Source organism: Gossypium hirsutum, chromosome D02 (assembly GCF_007990345.1).
Source record: "Gossypium hirsutum isolate 1008001.06 chromosome D02, Gossypium_hirsutum_v2.1, whole genome shotgun sequence".
Classification (NCBI taxonomy): Eukaryota; Viridiplantae; Streptophyta; class Magnoliopsida; order Malvales; family Malvaceae; genus Gossypium; species Gossypium hirsutum.
Window position 1 is genome coordinate 5,832,257 of NC_053438.1, and position 22,181 is coordinate 5,854,437.

The 22,181-nt window shown below is 32.4% G+C and overlaps 2 protein-coding genes across 3 annotated transcripts; both read left to right on the forward strand.

Moving 5' to 3' along the window:
• The first annotated feature begins 2,506 nt into the window (after positions 1-2,506).
• Positions 2,507-7,928, forward strand: LOC107936254 (probable methyltransferase PMT3). Of its 2 annotated transcripts, XR_005910082.1 has the most exons (9): positions 2,521-2,777; positions 3,337-3,808; positions 3,911-4,075; positions 4,190-4,372; positions 4,613-5,207; positions 6,065-6,177; positions 6,301-6,521; positions 6,983-7,363; positions 7,514-7,928. XR_005910082.1 is itself a non-coding variant. In XM_016868950.2 (8 exons), exons 2-8 carry the CDS (start codon positions 3,557-3,559, stop codon positions 7,302-7,304), a joined length of 1,851 nt encoding a protein of 616 aa, XP_016724439.2. In that variant the 5' UTR covers positions 2,507-2,777; positions 3,337-3,556; the 3' UTR covers positions 7,305-7,528. The 2 variants fall into 2 exon arrangements, 1 of the variants encoding a protein (XP_016724439.2); XM_016868950.2 differs by having other exon boundaries at positions 2,507-2,777; positions 6,983-7,528.
• Positions 7,929-16,394: 8,466 nt separating this feature from the next.
• LOC107936259 (serine/threonine-protein kinase tricornered) lies at positions 16,395-21,445 on the forward strand. The gene is made up of 14 exons (XM_016868956.2): positions 16,395-16,577; positions 16,989-17,345; positions 17,652-17,826; positions 18,199-18,282; positions 18,370-18,611; positions 18,709-18,928; positions 19,166-19,245; positions 19,329-19,413; positions 19,587-19,718; positions 19,816-19,929; positions 20,015-20,062; positions 20,500-20,584; positions 20,760-20,816; positions 20,939-21,445. The coding sequence occupies exons 2-14, from the start codon at positions 17,125-17,127 to the stop codon at positions 21,040-21,042; spliced, it is 1,647 nt and encodes a 548-aa protein (XP_016724445.1). The 5' UTR covers positions 16,395-16,577; positions 16,989-17,124; the 3' UTR covers positions 21,043-21,445.
• Positions 21,446-22,181: the final 736 nt, after the last annotated feature.

Consider the following 22,181-nt stretch of genomic DNA (forward strand, 5'->3'; position numbering starts at 1 on the left):
TACGCTCTAACTTAATTAAATAATAGTATAGAGTAGTAGGGTCAATCTCACAAGGACTAAGACCCCTAATTTTTCTGTTTATGTAACCAAATTCCTAAGTTTAGGCAGTTGTCGTGCCTACGACCCATGTGTTGCAAAGCTAAAAAAAAAAATAAAAGTGAGATTTTAGTTGATAAAGAAAATAAAAAATAAAAAAATAAAAACAGAATTATGATTGCAAAATAAAATTAAGAAAATTAAATTAAATCGGTGAATCAAATGTATTAATGCTTAGCCTCAGCTTCGATACACTCCGAAATTGAATCGATCCTTGAACCTTTCCAAACGATAAGCTAGTTATAGCGATCAAGGACTCCCCAACCGCCAACTTTTCATTGTGTAGTTTGTTCTAGTACGACCTGCAAACCAATCATTACCAATTATCTAACCACGTAACATGCGTCCACAATTTAATATCTCAATAGTCTAGAAAAGCCCACCTCGAATTAACGACCTCAATTGCGTGGGTCGTTTAAATTCGATTACTATCTCTCCTGACAGAATTCAACTAATTTTTTCCAATTGAACACGCTAATTTGTTCGTGGGAATTCGAACTCGGCAGGCGATCGTCTTGTTTTCCCAACTGCACGCCAAACATCTCCAACCTAACGTGCGCTTTTTGAATTGAAATTGAATTAACTTTAATGGACAATTGTGACTATCCCATATTCTGAAGAGATAACAAATACCGTGTTGAAAGGTTTTAGTGCAGGTTCATATCTTACGATTTTTTATTGAAACGATAACCGAACTAAGGCTAAATGAGGTTGACACCTTGATTGGTGGATCTCCAATGTTAACACCAACATCCCACTAGAAAGAGCAATGACTTCAAAAACGAGGGGGAAGGAGAAAGAAATGAAAACCACAACAACAAACGATAGATCTAAAGCATCCCGATAGAGAAGAGAAAGGGGGAAACATATGTACTTAATTAGGACAAAAGGAAAATTCAAATACTAAATTGCACATTGAAGTTAAACTTAAGTATTTGTATAAGACAAAAAAAACTTGAAACATCAATTTTTTTTAAAAAAAAGCTCATAACCAAATTGAGAGAAAAAAAAACTTGTTATAATAAACGTTGATAATGACGGTAGAACGATCACAAAGTAATAGGAAAAGAAAAATAAGAACATACAGATTAAAAACTAAGGGCAGAGGAGAGAAATTCATTAATGTTGAAAAAGAAATGATATAAGAAGAGTTTTGACTACATCTATTTAAGGGTTGAAAAACTCTGTTCTAATCAAAATAAAATAGTAAAAGTATAGTTCTAATGGACTCAACTTGTGCGGTATGGTCCGTACCGCGAGAGTGAAGTCCAGTTTTGTGCTTAATGGGGATCTGTGGCGAGCTTTAGCCTACGACCCTCGACTTCTCACCCACACAGATCCCCTTATTTTACTATTATATTTATTTTTTTAATAAATAATAGATTCGGGTCACACAAATTTTAACAAAACTCAAATACCAAAAGCCAACCAATAGTAATAATAACTTAATGAATGAATTAAACGGAGCTTTCATATCTGAAGTTCTCATCGGTGATTTCCAAAGATAGCAAATGGCAATCACCCAAGTAAGGAAAAGGCAATGAAATGCATTAAGAAATGGGGGATGTCTGTGCTTTTACTGCATTTGCAGGCAGAATGAAAGAAACAAACCAGGCCCCATCACTAATAGTAAATTGCTGCAACTTGCAATTTCATCAATTATTTCTTCTTTCCATGGACTTACCCTCTTCTCTCATCCTAAGGATTATGAGATCTATTCATTGCTATTTTTACTTTCATTAAATCATATCTTTCCATTTTTGTTATTAACAAATTAAATCGTTATATTAAATAATTTTAATGTAAAAACTAATCCAACATTTTAATTTGCAAACAAAATCTAATTCGATTCTTTTCATATTAGTTCGACATTTAAAGTAAGTTTGAATGGACGGTGGAGTGTGATGCGGTGCGTTTAGCTTACTTCTTGTCACATGTTATATTATTTATCTTATCATCACCGCTGTTTTTACACCGACCGCAGGTAAATGCACTACTCATTCAAACCCAACCTTAGTTGCTATGCATTGTTTTAGATGAATTATATATTATAGTTGACCAAATATATATTTATAATTCACCGTTTTCATATTAGTAAAATTTTTTAAAAAAATTATTTAATAAAATTTATGTAAGTAATTAAAAAACAATAGCACTAAGTTAATTTTTTTCATTAAATTTTTTTGCACTTACTATGTTTTTTTCTACTTTCTCTCTACTTCCTTCCCTTCGTTTATAAGAAAATGTTTTTTTTTTCTTCAACAAAATTCAGATATTAAGTAAAAAAAACCTCCATTTTCACATAAAATGCTCACTTATTTATTTTTTAAAAAAAGTACCTAATATATTACTTTAAAAAATTATTTCTCGAAGTTATATTTTTTTTCACCGAGTGTCAATTTCTAGTCATATTTACAAATCCAGTCTTGGACAGATAGATGCATATGCCATACATATAGATTCCTTCAAAAACGTGTGAAACTCAACACTGTCTTGCACTTTCTCTCTCCCCTTTCTCACTGTGCATATGAAAAAGAAGAAGAATCTTTGAGATCTAATAGTTCCTCCCTCTCACTTTGCTTTGGTTTTGGTTCTTCATTTAAAGATAGCCAACAGCTATCTTTTTTCTTTTATCTCTCAATTACACTTTGCCCCAGTTCGGTTATTTTCATTCAAACCCAGTAAGCTCTTCTTCTTTTTTTAAGCTTGTTTCTTGTGAATACATTTCTGGGTTTTTATTAACATGTTCCTTTTCATATTTTTGGGATCTGAATTGTGGGTTTTGCTTGTTTTTGTGGTGGTTTTAATGGGTCGGTTTCAGTTTCTTATCTTTAATTCAAGAATGTTAATGATATTGATTCCTTTGTAATCCAAGTTTGATTCTTGATGGTTGAATTTGTTCAGTTTTTATGCTCTCTTTATTATTTTTTTTGGACTCAGATCTGTTTAGTTCATTAAAGAGCATTAGTTACATGCTTTTTAGTGTTTTTCCATATCCTTTTCATTTCATGGTTGTCAATCAACTGGTTACAACTGTAGGCAGATAACATGATGGTATTTAATCATTTTCTTTTCTTTACCTTTTTTTATGTAATGTAAGTTTATCATAAGTCTGGGCTATTAACATGGATCTGACTTGTTACACGAGTTTAAAGCTTAGTTTTGAACTTCATTGTTGAAATTAAGTAACTTCGGTGGTTGATTCAAGAGCATTATTAATCACCTTATGGTTTCTTGCAGGTTTGATGAGTTTTCCAAAGTGTTTGATTTTGACAAGTTTTTGAAGTGAGTTGTGTTATTCATTCAATTGAATTGAGCCCCCTGATGGTAGCGACAAAACAAATTTATTTTGAATACAAAATTTGATGTTAGATTGAGTAGGATAAGGATATTTGTGCCTGTGACAATTCAGTGCTCAAGTGAAAACAGTTTGTGAAGAAATCATAGTACTAAAAGAAGGATGAGAGGAAGATCTGATGGAGGCCAAAAGAAGAGATTAATCACCTCTCTTTGTGCTGTGGCAATCTTTCTTGGTTTTCTCTATGTATATTATGGATCTATTTTTGGATCTTCAAGCAATGGTGCTTCAGCTCTAGAATATGGCGGCAAATCTCTGAGAAAAATTGGATCATCTTATTTGGGTGGAGATGATGAATCTTCAACCAAATCTGGACTGGAGGATGGAGATGTTGTTGTTCCAAAAACGTTCCCTGTAAGTTGTTTTTTGCTGAATCATTTTGATATGTAATTCCACTGTGATTCTTCCATTGATTAGTTGCTATGGCCTTTAACTTCTCTGTTTATGACTTTGAAGGTTTGTGACGATCGACATTCGGAATTGATTCCTTGCTTAGACAGAAACATCATATACCAAATGAGATTAAAGCTTGACTTGTCGGTAATGGAGCACTACGAACGTCATTGCCCCCCTCCTGAAAGGAGATACAATTGCTTGATCCCTCCTCCTCCAGGATACAAGGTACTGATGAAGCGTATGTGTTTTTATAATTAATTTGTCATGTATGTGTTATAGTGATGATCATAGTCATATTTGTCATATTTTGAAATTGTTTCAACTCATGTGAAATTACAGGTCCCAATTAAGTGGCCTCAAAGCAGAGATGAAGTGTGGAAGGCAAATATTCCCCATACTCACCTTGCACATGAGAAGTCTGACCAGAATTGGATGGTGGTAAAAGGTGAAAAGATAGTATTTCCGGGGGGAGGCACCCATTTTCACTATGGAGCTGACAAGTATATTGCTTCAATTGCAAATGTAAGTTCACCAATGCATACTGATTTTGGCTCGAAAAAAATATTTTAAAACATGATCAATAATCTTGAATGCCTACTAAAGGATGGTTGTACTCGGTATATTTGTGTCTGTTTTGAGTTTTCCGTATCATATTTTGGTTCCTAACTTTACTGATCAGCTTCATATATAATGCTCCTTATTTAAACTTCTCAAAGCTATGGTAGAAGCAATGACATTAATTTCTACGATTTTGTTTGGCAGATGCTCAACTTTTCGCACAACAACTTAAATAATGAAGGAAGAGTCCGTACAGTTCTTGATGTTGGTTGTGGTGTTGCAAGTTTTGGAGCGTATCTTCTTTCTTCTGACATTATAGCAATGTCATTAGCACCCAATGATGTTCATCAAAACCAAATCCAATTTGCCCTGGAAAGAGGAATTCCTGCATGTCTTGGTGTTCTAGGGACAAAAAGGCTCCCTTACCCGAGCAGATCATTTGAACTTGCTCACTGTTCTCGTTGTAGGATTGATTGGCTTCAAAGGGATGGGATTCTTCTTCTCGAGCTAGACCGGTTACTTAGACCTGGAGGCTATTTTGCCTACTCGTCTCCAGAGGCTTATGCACAAGATGAAGAGGATCTCCGGATATGGAAAGAGATGAGCGCCCTTGTGGAACGTATGTGTTGGAGAATAGCTGCAAAGAGGAACCAAACTGTCATTTGGCAAAAGCCTTTGACAAATGATTGTTATATGGAACGAGCACCTGGTACAAATCCACCGCTCTGTCGGTCTGATGATGATCCAGATGCAGTTTGGGGTGTGCCAATGGAAGCTTGTATCACTCCTTATTCCGACCGTGAGTATATTTATCTGTCAGTGTTGCTAATATTAGTCTCTCCCCCCTCCCCCCTCAGTTGATATTTTCTTTTCGAGCATGCTAATATTTAGATACAAATTTTCATATAACGTGTCTTGAATTTGGTTTTTCATTGATTTGGAAGTTGACTTCGATTTCTGAAGTCATAAATTGGCTGGCTGATGATTTTTATATATTTATTCTTCCACAGATATGTTGCTTACATATTTTAACAAATTATGAAATGGCTTGCTATGTTTTTCCAACTCTCCATTTTGCTTGAAGTACCCTAGTTTGACACTTGTCTCCAACACATATCCGATCTTGGGTTTGAGGATATGACCTTCCAAGTCCCCTCCAAATACATAGAAAAGAAATTGAAAAAAAATTAAACATACCCGTCCCTGACACATACTCATATCTGATGCTTACACTAAGTCCAAGTAACATTGATGGCCTGTTTTTCAACTTCATATCAAATTCTGATGAGGTGAAATCTTGACATATTCTTTTATGTTGTTGAGTTCCTTAACAGTAAGCTCGATTTGCTTTTAGCTTAAGGATAAAGAGAGAAATATGAACTGGAATCTTACCAAATAAAAGTAATTGCTTGATAATTTTGGAATTAGTTGCCTTGTGCTTAGGTTATGTGGTAACAAGTGCATTCATTCTGCTCAATTATTCTTTTTGAATATTTGCGAGTTATACGATATAATTGTTGCTCAATTACATGTAATTCCTGATTATAAATTATGGTATATTTTGCGACGGAAAATTATAGGGATTCTTTGAGTTTATAGCTTTAAAAGATTGGTATAAACTTTATCTTAACTAAAACTTCTCTTTGTTTCTATCAGATGATCAGAAAGCCAAGGGAAGTGGTTTGGCTCCTTGGCCAGCGAGATTGACATCTCCTCCTCCAAGGCTTGCTGATTTTGGTTATTCAAATGAAATGTTTGAAATAGACACGGTAACGGAGGCAGCATTGTTTCATCTATGCCTTTACTTATGATTAGTGTGTTGTTCTTATATTGTGACTTAAGTGGCCATGACATAGGGTATAGATGCTAATATAGCTTTTGCAATTTCATAGGAAACTTGGCGCCAGCGGGTAGAGAATTATTGGAATCTCTTGAGTCCAAAGATTGAGGCCAACACTTTGAGAAATTTGATGGACATGAAAGCAAACATGGGATCTTTTGCGGCTGCTCTAAAAGAGAGGAATGTTTGGGTGATGAATGTCATCCCTGAGGATGGACCAAACACACTTAAGTTGATATATGACAGAGGCCTCATTGGCACTACTCATAACTGGTATGCGCAAATTTACTTGAAAATCTACATAACCAAGTATGAAATATTAACATATTTCTCCTTTCTGATAAACACCGAATTTTGTCTAACAAAACACAGCTACAGCTTGCCCCCCCCCCAACAGCATTATATATATATTCAGTGAAATGGATTCTCTGACAAAACACAGCTATCTGCAAAAAGACTGCTACATGCTCCGTGTCCTACTTATGTCTGGATATGATTAAGGATACGACTTTCCAAAGATTTTTCACGCACACGAAGAAACGTGGAAAATCTGTTTAAACATATTTGTTTCCAACACTCGCACTGGAGTCCAAGTATCATAGTTAGGAGAAAGTACAATGATGTATTTTCATTTTCGTCTTATAAAGATCTTTTTCCTTCTGGCTGGTGAAATAGTGGAATGCATGTTGAGGGATAGTAAAATTTGTATTGATTGAAATTGATCTTTTTGGCAGGTGTGAAGCCTTTTCCACATACCCTCGAACGTATGATTTACTCCATGCTTGGACTGTCTTTTCTGATATTGAGAAGAAGGGCTGCAGTGCTGAAGATTTGTTACTCGAGATGGATCGCATTCTCCGTCCCAAGGGTTTCATAATCATTCGGGACAAACAACCAGTTATAGATTTCGTAAGGAAGTATTTATCAGCTTTGCACTGGGAAGCAGTAGCAACTGCTGATTCAAGTTCGGATTCAGAACACGAAGGAGACAACGTCGTGTTTATTGTCCAAAAGAAATTGTGGCTCACAAGTGAAAGCATCCTGAATTCTGAATAGAGTATTTCCGGATTACAATTCCCACGTACTCTCATTATATCTTCTTCAGCAGCTCCAAGGTATTAAGAAGCTCTCCTATTACTAATCCGGCAAACAATTTCATTTTGTAGCATTAAGCAATGGTTCAAATTGTTTTTTTTTCTTTTTTACCCTTTTTTCCTTGTATTGAATTACTTTGACAAACCATGAAATGATCATCATCTATATAGGCTATTCTTCAAACAGATCTCACTTTGATGCCGTCCAAAGCTTTGCTTCGGCTGATCATGGTTACCAAATACTATGTTACTCCGACTCTTCGTTTTACTTGAACGACATGCGTATCCCGACATAAGTATAAGAATATAGTGGAAGAACTTGATGCTCGAGTTTGAGTAAACATAGCCCATGTCCTTTTTTGTTTTTTTTTCCTTGAAAAATATTCTTCTTATCCTTTGTACTTTTGTTTTGCATGCCTTGTCGTTTGCTCTTAGTGGTTAGGCTACTTTTGAAAAAGCTGTGGCTTTCATTGGCAGATTTATCCCTAATTTTTATGTCTGGTTTTGCCCCTTCTAGTTGTAATTTACAAAGCTGGGGTTGACCATCAAGGGAAGAATAAATGATTTTATGGCATTTTTGGGAATAGATTTGACCAATTTCTTAGTTTAGAGTTCCATAAACTCTAAACCCTAAATGTTCAGAACATGAACGTCAATGTTTTCATGCATTCACAATTTGACTTTAGAAATCAAACTATGCTTCAAATTTTTAAGAGGACGTGTGTTGTAATATGTTCTAACTTGTATTTGATTGGATAGTTAAAAGTAAGGAGAAGGCATTGTAGAAAGAAATAGAAATGATCCATTATAACATTCTTTCTTCAATTATATTTATTTTTTATAAATCAATTTATGTCCAATATTACAAGGATAAATAAGATATTTCACATCTTTTTTTTTTTTTACTTCTCTTTGTTTTTTTTCTTCAAACTGGAGTAAATCAAAATTGAATGTTTAAAAGAGAAAATAAGATAAGGTTAGTTTCATTGTAGGTGTGGTTTGTGTTCAAGCCGTGCTAGTTGCGTTATTATTAGGGCTTTGCCCTTCTCTTGTAGTTTATTGAAAAAAATATAAAAAAAATATTTTTTAAAATAATACTATTTTAATGAATACAAAAATAAATTAATACTTAATTGATTCGCGATACCTATAAAACTATGTATATAAAATGCGAAAATGTAGTATTGTCTTTATTTTAAATAGAAGAGTTGAATTTACCCATGTTTTTATTATTTGGATTTTTTGTTCTCCGAGAATTATTTGAATGTGATTATTGTAACTAATACACACCGATAATGGATATGAACATATAAATTATAATCTTCCAAACAAACCTAACCCATTATTGGTTTTGTCTAATTATAACCGTGTAAGAAAAAACACTGTAACGACAAATTGTTGTTTCTACGGTTCTACTACTTGTTTACCTGGTCACCGGGGGGCCAATGCCCAACCGCCAACTCAACTGTTTTTCCTTTCTTATTCTCCATCTATATATACATATATACATACATACATACATCTTTATGTATGTATACATGAATTGGGAGGAACCCAAAAGTTCTGTCCTTTTGTTCTTCGTTGCGTGTCCCTCTTTGTTTTCTTGGTTGCAAGCAACGGAATATCTACAATGCAAGCAATATTCAAACTCCTAACTACTTTATAACTGTTATATTTTTTATATTTGTATTTGAACATGTATCAAATATGAAAAAAAAAAATTGGGGTTTACACTTGAAAATAATTTCATTTTTAACTGCAGTTAGAATAGAAACAAATATAAATATTAAATGTAAAGCAACACAATGAGCAAAGTAATGAAAGAATTAACACGCGATATTTGTTAACACAATTTATACATAATGGTCCTATGCCTATAGAGGTTGGCCCAGTGAATGATTTTATTCAACAATTATTAATATCACCTATTGGCTTAAGCCTAATCTACCATTGCATAAAAAAATAATTGTGGCCCTAACACAGACTCCAATAATCACAAATCATTCACTCAATTACCTTATAATACACTTGGATTTGTCTATTTCTACTCGGAATTCCTAATTCAAAATTCAAATTTAAATGTACAATGATTCGATAGATAGGATTTTCCCTTTCTTAAAACAGCAAAACAAAATAGGTCCCTTTCCGCTTGAGAATTTTCGCTAAAAATATTCATTTATTATTCATTATATAGTTGTTATATGATATGAGACCAAAAAGAGGAAATAGAAAGATCCTTTTTGTATATCAATAGATAAAATAAGGGTGTGGAAAACAAGACAGAGATTCTCTACAATGACATTGTAGGCCAATTGAAAGGTATGTAGCGCAGCTTGGTAGCGCGTTTGTTTTGGGTACAAAATATGTCACGGGTTCAAATCCTGTCATCCCTACCTATAACCAATAAACCTCTCCAAATAATTTTTATAAGAGTGTCACAAAATAACCACAACAACACAACAAAGCTCTCATAAAGACACCCAAAAACTGCTCTCAAAGTGACGCCCAACTTATTTATAGGCTGATATAAGAGTCTACCCAACAAAGTTTTGATAAGTTTGAAACTATCCCATCAATTATCCTTAATATTTATCATTGTTTTGTCAAACATGTCACTCCTTAATAGGCAAAAGAAAAAGTCAAACACCCGAGCCGAAACATCTCACGGTCCAAACAAAAAATTCTTTCTTATTCTAATCGAACATGAAACGAGCATGTCAAAAACCCCATAAAAATATAAAAAGGGTAAATTATGCTCAAGGTCACTAAACTATTAGCAAGTTTATGTTTTAGTCATTCAACTTCAAAAAGTTACAAAATGGTCATTGGACTATTTGAAACTTTTCGTTTAAGTCACTAGGATATTAAAATAGCTATTGTATGGACTTTTTTATTTGCACCGTCTACACTGATCAAAAACTCTTCTTTCCCTTTTCTTCTATAGCTCAATTTTGTTTTTCATGAAACAACTTTGAATGTTATGAATCTGTGAACCAAAATCCAAACAACTTTTTTTTTTAATCTCCAACACTGTTCGTCAAACCACCTTGGATCTAAGATATATTCTTCTACTCGTCGATGGTTACTGATCCACTGTACTAACCGTCAAATCGTTGCTTAGAGCTCGTTAGCCAGACTTAAAAAAAGAACTTAACAATCCAATGACCTAAATAAAACTTTCAAATAGTTTAGTGATCATTTTGTAATATTTTGAAGTTGAATAACCAAAACGTAAGCTTACTAATAGTTTAGTAACATTGAATATAGTTTACCCATATAAATATAGCTAATGAACTGCTAGTTTAAGTGGAAAAATACTTAAAATGTAAGGTTTAAGTTTTTTTTGTAGATTTATTCAAGGGTCAAACTATTTGTCCAAACTTAATGGCTAGATTAAAATTTTTAGAATGTTAAGATTGAAAAGTGGGTTTGATAAAAAAAATATTATTTAAAATACGGGTTAAATTTGAGCTCTAATAATTAAGGCTCAAGCTCAACTCATCTGGACCTAATTTTAAGTTTATATTATATATATTATATAAAAATTAAATATATTATAGTATAATAAGAATAATAAAAATATTTAAAGTTGTTTTTGTTTAAAAATTTAATAAAAAATAAAAAAATATTATATTTAAAAATATAATATTCACAAACCTAAATGAATTTGAATTAATAATTTATAAATATAATCTGGTTATGATAAAATTTGATACCCATATTTTGTGTCAAATATGTAATTAATATCATGTATGAATCTATCCAAACTCATTTCGACCTAGAAGCCTTTTTTTCATGATTATTTAAACCGGACTAGTCGGAAACATATCATCACATAAATATTCTTCATGCAGTGGAAGTCAAAAAGGTTTTGAGATTAGTATATAATGTTCAATAAAACATGTAGTGGTGTCTCCTTGTGTTCCCACTTTCACAAATTAATAATTATTTAATTATTAAACTTTTAATTGTAATTAAATTAATTTATTTTCATTTAATTGGTATTTTTCTCAATTAAAATATTGATTTTATGCTAATAGTTTCTTTATTTATAAATTAAAGAATAAGAGATAATTTCGATATAAGTAAAATATTAATGATTGATTCGATTACTAATAAAAGATAAATGCATAATAATTTAATTAAATAAATTAATCAAATGAGGGTTTCTTTATATTCTTTCCAAACCTAAATATCAAGATTAAACAACTTTTTTTTTGTTACATTGCGGTAGTTTTGACAAAGATAAGAATTAGAGTTCTTCATGGGTCGGGGTGAGTTAAGTAAAAATATTAGGCCCAATTTCTAGGTTCGAGCTCGATCCGACTCAAAAAATAGGTCTAAAATTTTACGCATGTTTGGTCTGAATAAAAATATTAAAACTCGAGCTCGATTTGTATTAAAATTTTTTATATTATTTTTTATGTGCAACTTAACAAGTGAATACCTCTAAAATAGTAATAAAATTAATAATAAAACCAGAGTTATACAATATCCAAATAATAACGATAAAATAATAGCAATATAATAAAGAAATGATAGCAAAACAACGAAAAAATATTTTTTTTTGTAAATTTGGGCCGGGCATGGGCCAAAAAAAGCTTACTCGAGCTTTAAACTGTTTAGAAATTATTTTTTGTCCAAACCCATTTTTTGAGCCTAAATTTTTACCAAAATCCTCTCACTTTTTGAGTGGACCTTCTAGTCAGGTTGAGTTGCTCAACACATGGACAAGTCTAAAAAAACTCTCTTTTTTTTCTTCTTTATTTTACTTTTTTGCTATTTATTTATTTTTTGAATTGATATCTATCCATATCATGGCTTAAAAAGTAAATGGTCCCCAAATTATTATGCCCTATTTCTAAGGGAAATCCACAACACTCTCATTGTTGAATCAAGTTGGCATTGCCCTCATTTCTTTTTCCCAAATCTTATTCTTTTGTTTGGAATTACATTTATAACCTTTCATTTATTTTGCATGTAGAAACTTTTATTTGCAAGAAAAAAGAAAGTATAAATTTATTGAAGGGTTATTTATTTAAATTGAATTGAATTTGTGTTGGATTAACTTTTTCTAATTAATTTTTAAAATTATAAATATAATAAATGATCTACTAATATCACTTTTACTAGTACATCTTCAACCACCCCTTAGAGTAATTTAGAGTTCTATCAACCATTTGCAATGTGACTGAGGTTAGTATAATATACCCAAACTTAACTTCCGAGCTATAGAGAGCGGCACCAATTTATAGAGTGCCTTATCGAAAGTGTGAGAACCAATGACATTGCACTCTTCACTAAGTGTTATATTTTCATAATCACTTAGTCATCTTTTTTTCGACAAAATATCTTTCATAAATTTTATATAGTTAGGCATTTGTTTAACGTATTCTAATGCAACTTTCGTGGGAATTGTGGTGGAGAATATTTTGGCTTAACTATCTCCTTTGATGGCTTCCTTGCTTCTGTCTCATGATGAACATATTTTTTAGAGCTTTCTTAAAGCTCATTAGAACTCTTGTCGATTGGTGGGATAGGCAAATGATTTTTTGCATTTACCTCAATTGATGGAGAGGCACTCGATAACTCCCTGCCATTTCTAAAAATTTACAATGCTCTCTAGGATTAATAAGGCTAATTGTTTGACGATAATGCTCTTTGTGGCCTATTATGAATGGCCTATTAAGAAGGCTATTTGACCCACTTGAGTTTCCAATACCTTCATCCTAACGTCGATTGCTTGTATAAATTGTTGTGGGTTTTTGCGAATGTTGCCTTTAATACTGGCTTTGAGGGAAAACCGGAGGTTCAACTAGTCTATCTTGATAAAAATTGCCTTGATTGTTACCCCAAGCAAAGTTGGGATGGTTCCTTCATCTTGGCATATAAGTGTTGACGAATTGGTTATGTTGTTGTCTTTCCAAATTTCTAACATATCCAACCAATTCTGACTCAAATGTCCAGTGCCAAGAATGGTGATTATCCCCACATTGGTCACAGATAGCATAGATTGGTTGCTTCATGTTAACCTCAATTTTCTCATTTACATCTCATCCAAAACAACTAGTTCAGCAAGAAGAGCAATCATTGCATCAACCTCAACTACTTTAACCAATTTCTTTGGGTTTACACCAGTTCTGCTCGAAATCCGCTATGGATTATTTTCTACCATGTCTTAAATTATCTTGACAATTTTTCAGGCGACTTACTCAATAACGCCCTATTAGTTATTACATCTAGATTACCTTTAATGAACTATCTCAACTCTTTGTATAAAGTCTGAATCAACAACCAATTTGACACTTGACGGTGAGGATGTTGGACAATATATTACTGCAAAACAAATTTGTTAGCACTAGGTGAAAAAATAAACCAAGAATTAAGAAATCAAAATTTACTACGTCGTGGAAGAACTACTGCCTAGAATTAAGAAATCAAAATTTACACCGGAATAAAAAAGGTGGAGCACGTTTGATATTTCTCTTCTCAAGGAAATCACACTAGAATTGATTCCAGGAAAATTTGGAGGGGTCAAATGAGGAAGGTGTTTTACTTTTTGTGTGTCAAATGAGGAAAATTAGCTCTCTATTTATACTAGTAACAGAAGGATAAAATAATAAATATGCAGGGGTAAAAGAGTAAAAAATGTAGGGTTAGTAACAAAAGTGATCCACCATTTCCGCGCAACAGTAAAAAAAATATACTGTTCAGATTTTCGTAACAGTCAAAAATAAAAAAAAAGACAAATTGTTTTAAAGAAATTATTTTCTGGAAAATAATATAAGAATTTTATCCAAAAAGAAATACACGCGGTACGTGTCGAATACACGTGTTAACACGGTCACGAAAACTAGTAAATATGTAGAGGCAAAAGAGAAAAACTGTAGGGTCAGTTACAAAACTAACCCACTATTTCCGCGCAACAGTCAAAAAATATATACTGTTCAGATATTTGTAACAGTCAAAAAAATCAGAAAAAGTTAATTTATTTTAAAGAAATTATTTTCTGAAAATTAATATAATAATTTTATCCAAAAAAAAATACAAGTAGTATGTGTTAACATAAACATGAATCGAGTAAGAAACAACAACATGCATGTATTTGGCCTATAGCCAAATTACATGACAAATGTAAGATGTAAGGCTATATATAAACCCTTTTAATAGTGTATATTTAACTAATGTGGGATATATCCACTTACCATCATTCTTTGCATTACCAACAGAAGGCACTTTTTTTCCATGTCCTTAAATAGTTTTCATGCCTCATGTAAAGTTTGCTTTCTATATGATTAGAAACTAGTGATGTCATTTCGCAATTTAGCTGTAGGAAAGAATTTAGTTAAGAATTTTTTCACAACTTGATCTCAAGTTGTAATTGACTCATTTGGTAGGCCATCTAATGAATTTGTAGCTCGTCCAAAAAAAGAAAACAAAAACAACCTTAATTTCATAGCTTCTACTAAAATACCATTAGATTTGAATGTATTGCATAATTTGATGAACTTTCGTAGATGTTGGTTGGGATCTTCATGAGAAAAAAAAAGAATTGTTTCAACCATCTGAATAACTGTTGATTTGATCTCAAAGTTGTTCACTTCCACAAATTGAAAAGTGAATACTAGTTCAAAGCCCTTCGATATAAGGTATGGCATAGTCTCTAATAGACCTAGGAAGTGGGAACAACAGGAGAAGGAGGAGGAGCTTGTAAATTAATTTGTGCATTATCAGTATCATTCGCATGGGGTCATCCATGGTTGACTCTTCAGATTCAATTTCAAATTGATGTTCAATTAACCGAGCCTTCGTAGATTCTTCTCAATCTCTAAATCAAGTGGCAACAATTGAATCTGAATTTAACAAAATATTTTTAACAATATTAAAAATTAATCCTAAATTTTTAAATCTAAAAAATAAAAAAAATTCTAAAAATAAAAATACAAAGACTAAATTCTAAATTCATCAACTTTCAACATATTTTAATCTAATTTAAAACATGGTTGGAATACTTTTCCCTTGATACGTCCCCTGCCTGCGACAACTGGTAAGGACATAAGGCCATGGACACGTGTCAATAACGCGGCTTTGTCTAAGGCGGACATCAAGGCTTTGATATTGAATATTTGTGTTTTTTTTCTTTAATTAAAGAAGTTATTATTATTATTATTTGTCCAATTAATTAATATTGATAGTTCCCTAATCTAATTATTTTTAAGTGGTCCAGCTCATATCTCTATAATTTATATTCTCCCATGATATATTTTAATGAGACTAAATATTTATTAGATGCTTTATTTATTAAATAAATTTTTTAATACATGCTTTTAAAATTTAAAATATTTTTTTCCCTTCCAAAAAATTTAAATTTAAAATCTTTTACTAGAAAATAAATATGATAACTATTTGCTATATTAGAGATAAGGGAAGAGAATACATAATTTTAATTCATATAAATTAAGACTTGAAAGTAAATCGAATCTTCCTTCGAGTTTCACAATGCGTAATTGTGAAGTGTCATATGTGAATTTTTCCCGATTATTTCCATTTCTTTATGTTTCTAATTGTTAGGGTTTTCTCTAGTTATTTTCGATTCTTTGTGATTCTATATGCCATTGTAGTTGGCTAGACAAATATTGATACTTGTACTTACAATTTATATTTGTGTTGTGCTTGTAATTATACTGTTTTATAATACTTGAAAATAATAAGAATTTATTTTTTCACTAAATTAACCTTGGTTGACTTTGTTTTCAAAATATTACCGTGATGGAAATATAAAATTATAAAATTATGAAGAGATTAAAATTAAAAAAAAAAACAAATTTCAGGGTCAAAAATATAATATTTCCATTTACCCAAAAGGACTAAAAATTACCTAAATAAATCAAACAGATAAAATGCGGAAAAAAAAAACTGATATGGTATTAATTAATAAACAACTTATAAATTTCAGGGGAAAAATGAAATATTATTAATTATTAAATGACTTTTAATTTCGAATTAACATATAGATAGATAAATAAAAGCAGCTAAAAAGCAAAGGCAAAGTCAAAGAGGCAAAGCTTCCCACCTTTCAAAAGGACCTAAAATCCAACCAATGGGATTTCAATTTCGTCAATCTTCACTTAATTTTCCCTTCTTTCGGTTTTCTCTTTAGCTTTAGGTTTTTCACTACACTTCTGCTTTTTTTTATCTGCTCTGCAACAATCAAGCTCTCTTAAAATTCAATCAGGTAGTACAAATTGTTTTAGTTTTAAGATTGAGTTGAGATTTCGATTTGAATTTTTTGTTTGTTTACTGAGAAAACGTTGGAAAATTGAAGTGTTTTTTTTTTGTTTGTCTAGAAAGTGATTTTAGGCTGTTAGATTCACTTCGTCTCGCAATTCTTTTTGAGTGTCCTAAAAATTTGTAGCAGAATGTTTTAAGTATTATGAACTCTTTATAGTTTATTCCAGAATATATGAGTTGAATTGGTTTTGAATTTTATTGATTGAATTAAAGTGCTTTCAATTAGGTGGTTATTCGGTGAGGATTACAGCATCATCTCATTTCTTTGTTCTGAACTGTGTTGGGGATTATTAATACTATTATTTTGTTCTAAGCTAATGTACTCTTTATTTTGCTTTTGTTCTTGAATTTGCAGAATCTGTTTGTTGGATATTTTGGTACACAATGATGTGATAAAATCATTAAGTTTTTGTGTGTGAGAAACCTGCGTGACCGTACTGCACATTTTTAGTAGTGTGGGTTTGTAAGGATCATATTTATCGAGTAAACCGATGGAAACTACGAGGAGATGGTTCAACAAGTTCAAATCGAAAGACAAGGTAAGGTCTTCAAAGAATAAAGAAGCTGTAGGTAATGCAAAGGAGGGGTCTAAACCACCAACAAGTGAAGAGGCACCATCAGATGTCACCAAACAACGGGTAGCAGCTGCGAAGCAGTATATTGAAGACCATTATAAGAAGCAGATGAAAAGCCTGCAGGAAAGAAAGGAGCGGTATTGGATATTTCCCTGTCTAATAGTTACTGTCATGGTCACATAACTATGATATAGCATGCAGTGTAACTGCGTGCTATACTACAGACTGATGAATGGCTGAATTATCAAGTCGAGTTATTTTGTAGCAGGTTTCAGTTACAAAAATTTATTCAAAAAAGATTAGTGCTGTCATTTCACTCCATATCTTCTGCACAAAGTAACTTGATAAAGCGTACTTTGTGATTTTAGGAACGCGGGAAAAGTAATGGTAGTTTTGTTTTAAAGAATAGGGATGACGTTTCGGGTAATTATGATTTTATGCAGGCGTGATATTCTAGAAAAGAAGTTGGCTGATGCTGAAGTCTCTGAAGAAGAACAGAACAACTTACTTAAGTATTTTGAAAAGAAGGAGAGGGAATACATGCGTATGCAAAGGCATAAGATGGGGACTGATGATTTTGAGCCATTGACCATGATTGGCAAGGGTGCATTTGGAGAGGTAATTAAATTTGTCACATTGTACATAATAACGTAGGTGTTTCTTTTGCTTTTATTTGTGGTCTTGCTTTAATCTACCTGTCAAAATTAAATGAGCTATGAAGACCTCTAGATCATTATGCTAAAATCTTATATTTAAAATTTCTCCCTACCATCAGAACTTTTTTAACTGAGACAATGCATCTAGGAAACTTCTAGGAAAGCCTTCTACTTATATCTGATTTAGTCGCTTGATTTGCTTGTTACTGATGCTTCTGAACCTAAGTTTTACCTCTCTCCTATGTTTCACCCTTTTGTGTAGTTATCTTCAATCTCAAACATCTTGTTCTCTTTTTGCCAGAATTACTTTTAACGTAACTTTTTCTCATTACAGGTTAGAATCTGTAGGGAGAAGGCAACTGGTCATGTTTATGCTATGAAGAAGCTCAAGAAGTCAGAGATGCTTCGCAGAGGCCAGGTATATGATTTTAAGCCAGCTATGTAGTTTCCTTGATGGGTTTTGCGCCGTGATGATAATTTGTTAATTTGCATTTCTAATGTTCAGGTTGAACATGTGAAAGCTGAGAGAAATCTACTTGCGGAGGTTGACAGTAATTGCATTGTTAAACTATATTGCTCCTTCCAAGATGAAGAGTATCTATATCTCATTATGGAATATTTACCTGGGGGAGATATGATGACTTTATTGATGCGGAAGGATATACTAACTGAAGACGAGGCCAGGTTTTATGTTGGAGAAACTGTCCTGGCGATTGAATCAATCCACAAACACAATTATATTCATAGGTGATTCGGCATGATGCTAATCCTTCATACACTGTTATATAACGGTCTTTTTGAGTTTGCATTAAGTGGTGAACCCATTCTATGTCACATGTTGCAGAGACATCAAGCCTGACAACCTACTACTTGATAGAAATGGTCATATGAAATTATCAGATTTTGGATTATGTAAGCCATTAGATTGTAGTAATCTCCAGGAAAAGGATTTTTCTATGGCAAAAAATCTCAGTGGGGCTCTTCAAAGTGATGGACGACCTGCAGCACCAAAACGCACACAACAAGAGCAGTTGCAGCATTGGCAAAGAAACAGAAGGATGCTTGTAAGTGCTTGACTACCACATAACTAATGCAACTTAGTATTTTTTTTCTACCGATGGTAATATTGGTTGGGTTTACAAAGCAAGAAAGTTCCCAACTTGTTTCTCCTTTATTTTCCATAGTTCAGGCTTGCTTTTATTTTTCAGAGTTTACAAGGCTTAGAGTTTATTGCTCATAGTTACTTTTATTGAAATCGCAAATGAATGTTGCTTGAACATTTAAATTTTGTGATACTTCAGGCTTATTCTACAGTTGGTACACCTGACTATATTGCTCCAGAGGTTTTGCTGAAGAAAGGATATGGAATGGAATGCGATTGGTTTGTATATGAAACATGATATTTTATTTGTATTTATTATTGTCAGATATGGTTACAATGGTATTTTTTGGATACTTGTCTAGGTGGTCTCTTGGTGCTATCATGTATGAAATGCTTGTTGGATATCCACCCTTTTATTCAGATGAGCCAATGTCAACCTGTCGGAAGGTATGTTTTTACATTAAGTTATTGTGCTGTCATTCTTTTGTGCTATTATTTGTACTTCTATCTTTGAATCTGAACATTGTTTGTAATTAAGTTCCGTATAGCAACTATTTATTTTACTTCGTACTTTCTTTGTTACTGATGACTGGTGTTGTCCTTTTCTCTACATTTTCCAGATAGTGAATTGGAGAACACACTTAAAATTTCCAGAAGAAGCAAAACTATCACCCGAAGCGAAAGACCTTATCAGTAAACTTCTATGTAATGTTGAGCAGAGGCTTGGCACAAAAGGTGCCCATGAAATTAAGGTGTTGTGCGGTGTGTTCTGTTCTAGATTCTTTGATTTTTGTTTTAAAAATAGAATGCAAATTGCTAAATTAACTGGCTCTATCTGTTTTCTTCCAGATTCACCCATGGTTTAAAGGTATTGAATGGGACAAGTTATACCAAATGAAAGCTGCGTTTATTCCCGAAGTCAATGATGAGTTAGATACACAAAATTTTGAGAAGTTTGAAGAGGTAGATTAATGGTACAATTCGTACAAATATGCAAAATGGCCTGTTTAGACATTTCCTTACTACTGTCCTTTTTTTGATACACCAGGCTGACAACCAAATTCCATCTGCAACAAAATCAGGTCCATGGAGAAAGGTCAGGACACATTTTCAATAAAATGTCCTTAACTGAGAACTCAGTGATCATTTCTTAACCAAGTTTGCTAGAAGCTTTCAAAATTAAATGGCATCATTATTTTGGTGTCTGGTCAGGGATTTCTGCTGGTTCTTTTGTTGCACCTATACTAATGTTCAATCAAATGAATTCTTTGAAAATCTGCATTTTCCTTTTATATCAGAACCTTAATGTGAAAACTTATCTTGGGGAACACAGCATTTTTGGCACTGTTGGCTTTAATATATATGTTATACTTCATTATGTTAAATTGTTGAAATCAACTTTCTAAAAAAAAACATATGTAATAATGACTGTCTTTAACTTATAATAGCATGGTTAAGAAGGGATAGTGGATCATATATCATGTTTCTATCGCTCACAAGCCAAAATTATTTAATGATTTTCCGTTGATGCAGATGCTTCCGTCCAAGGATATAAACTTTGTGGGTTACACATACAAGAACTATGAAATTGTAAATGATAATCAGTTACCTGGCATCGGTATTTTGCTTACTCCTATTTATATATTTTTTCTTTTGCTGCTTCAGTTTTCCGTGCTCCTTATCTTTCACATCTTCCTCTGCTGGTTGTTATGAACTGAAGATTTATATCCTGCAAATTTCGAACCTAGCAAGATCTTTGTATTTGACTGGTTCTTATCTCTTCCATCGTGCAGCTGAATTGAAAAAGAAAAGTTCAAAACCCAAGCGACCTTCCATCAAATCCCTTTTCGGTAAGATGCTATCACTGTTATTATGCTTTTGGTGGTCGCGCTCCGGTTATTGGGTTACGTTTGGCACATCACACGTACCGAATGTTATCAATCAGGTGTTAATCTTGATCTATGTTGTGCAGAGGATGAATCGGCAGCAGCTGCCAGTCAACCTGTCCAAGGGAGCTTTATAAACCTCTTGCCTCCACAAATAGAAGAAGCCCCAGAGGACCGTTCGAGAAAATGAATGTTTCCATATCCTCGTGATAACCGGGTGTTCCCCGGTGCTTAGCGTTTGCTTTTTGCCACATTAACATTTCAAAGTTTTAGGGGCAAAGGTCCCCAAAACAAAATGGTTTGAGATATGGGATTTGGCTCTTCCAGAGCCAGTTCGGAGATTGTTCTTTTCTGTAAAAATAATATCTGAAAGTAAATATTTTTTTCATATTTGTTGTGTAATTTTTTTCCCTCTTCAAATTATTACGTCAATTGACATAGCTGAAAGAAGTTACTGTATAAGACCCCATTGTTGTTTTTCATTTTGCATGTAATTATTAGTTACTTGCTCTCAGGTATACTAGTACCGTAACCGTTTGCATTCGTATTGCAGTATTTGAAGGTAACAATGGTGTTAAATTTTTAGTGTTTAATTCGGATTTTAGCTTTGATTTTATGAAAGTTAATTGTTCATATTATTAAGTTTGAATTTTTATAATTTTGCGTCTAATTTATTGTTAAATATAGTCTAATGGTGGTTTTTAGGATTCCATAATGTATATTTTTTTGCCAAATATTGGGAAATGTCAAATTTAGATATCATACCATAAATAAACTCAACTAATCTCAAACTTATTCAAGAACTAAATTGATTGATCCGAAGAAGTAAATTAAGATGGCAAAAGATGATGTGAATTTGTACTAAATCATCAAAATTATTCAACTAGTTTTATTTTTAAAAACAACCTGAAATGAGGTAAAAATTTTATTGTTAGATGTCCACTCGAGTGCTATTTACCATGCATCATATATTAATGCTTTACAACGCCCATGCTTTTGTAAATTTTAATATATTCCTATTCTTTTCTCAACACAAAGCTACAAAACATTTTATTATGTTCAAATTTTGTCACCTAGTCATCAAAAGTTGTAATAAAATAATCACCCTATCAACTATGTTCTCTTTTCTTTTTTATCTAATTTTGTTAATTATCATCAACTTTGTGATGAAAATGTCAATATTAATTCTAAAATTAATATAATACTAAATTTAACTCTCAACATTTATATATTATATTAATTTGATCATGATTTTAAAAAAATTAAACAACATTTATACATTATCTCAATTTAATATATATATATCATAACCTTTTTTCCTCGGTCTTT

Excerpts from the sequence above, each read along its gene's own strand:
- LOC107936259 (XM_016868956.2), top strand. The coding sequence starts at position 17,125 with ATGGAAACTACGAGGAGATGGTTCAACAAGTTCAAATCGAAAGACAAG. Across the intron at positions 19,930-20,014 it reads ATTTTGAGAAGTTTGAAGAG|GCTGACAACCAAATTCCATC; the intron begins GTAGATTAATGG and ends TTGATACACCAG. Across the intron at positions 20,817-20,938 it reads TTCCATCAAATCCCTTTTCG|AGGATGAATCGGCAGCAGCT; the intron begins GTAAGATGCTAT and ends TATGTTGTGCAG.
- LOC107936254 (XM_016868950.2), top strand. The coding sequence starts at position 3,557 with ATGAGAGGAAGATCTGATGGAGGCCAAAAGAAGAGATTAATCACCTCT. Across the intron at positions 3,809-3,910 it reads TTGTTCCAAAAACGTTCCCT|GTTTGTGACGATCGACATTC; the intron begins GTAAGTTGTTTT and ends ATGACTTTGAAG. Across the intron at positions 4,076-4,189 it reads CTCCTCCTCCAGGATACAAG|GTCCCAATTAAGTGGCCTCA; the intron begins GTACTGATGAAG and ends GTGAAATTACAG.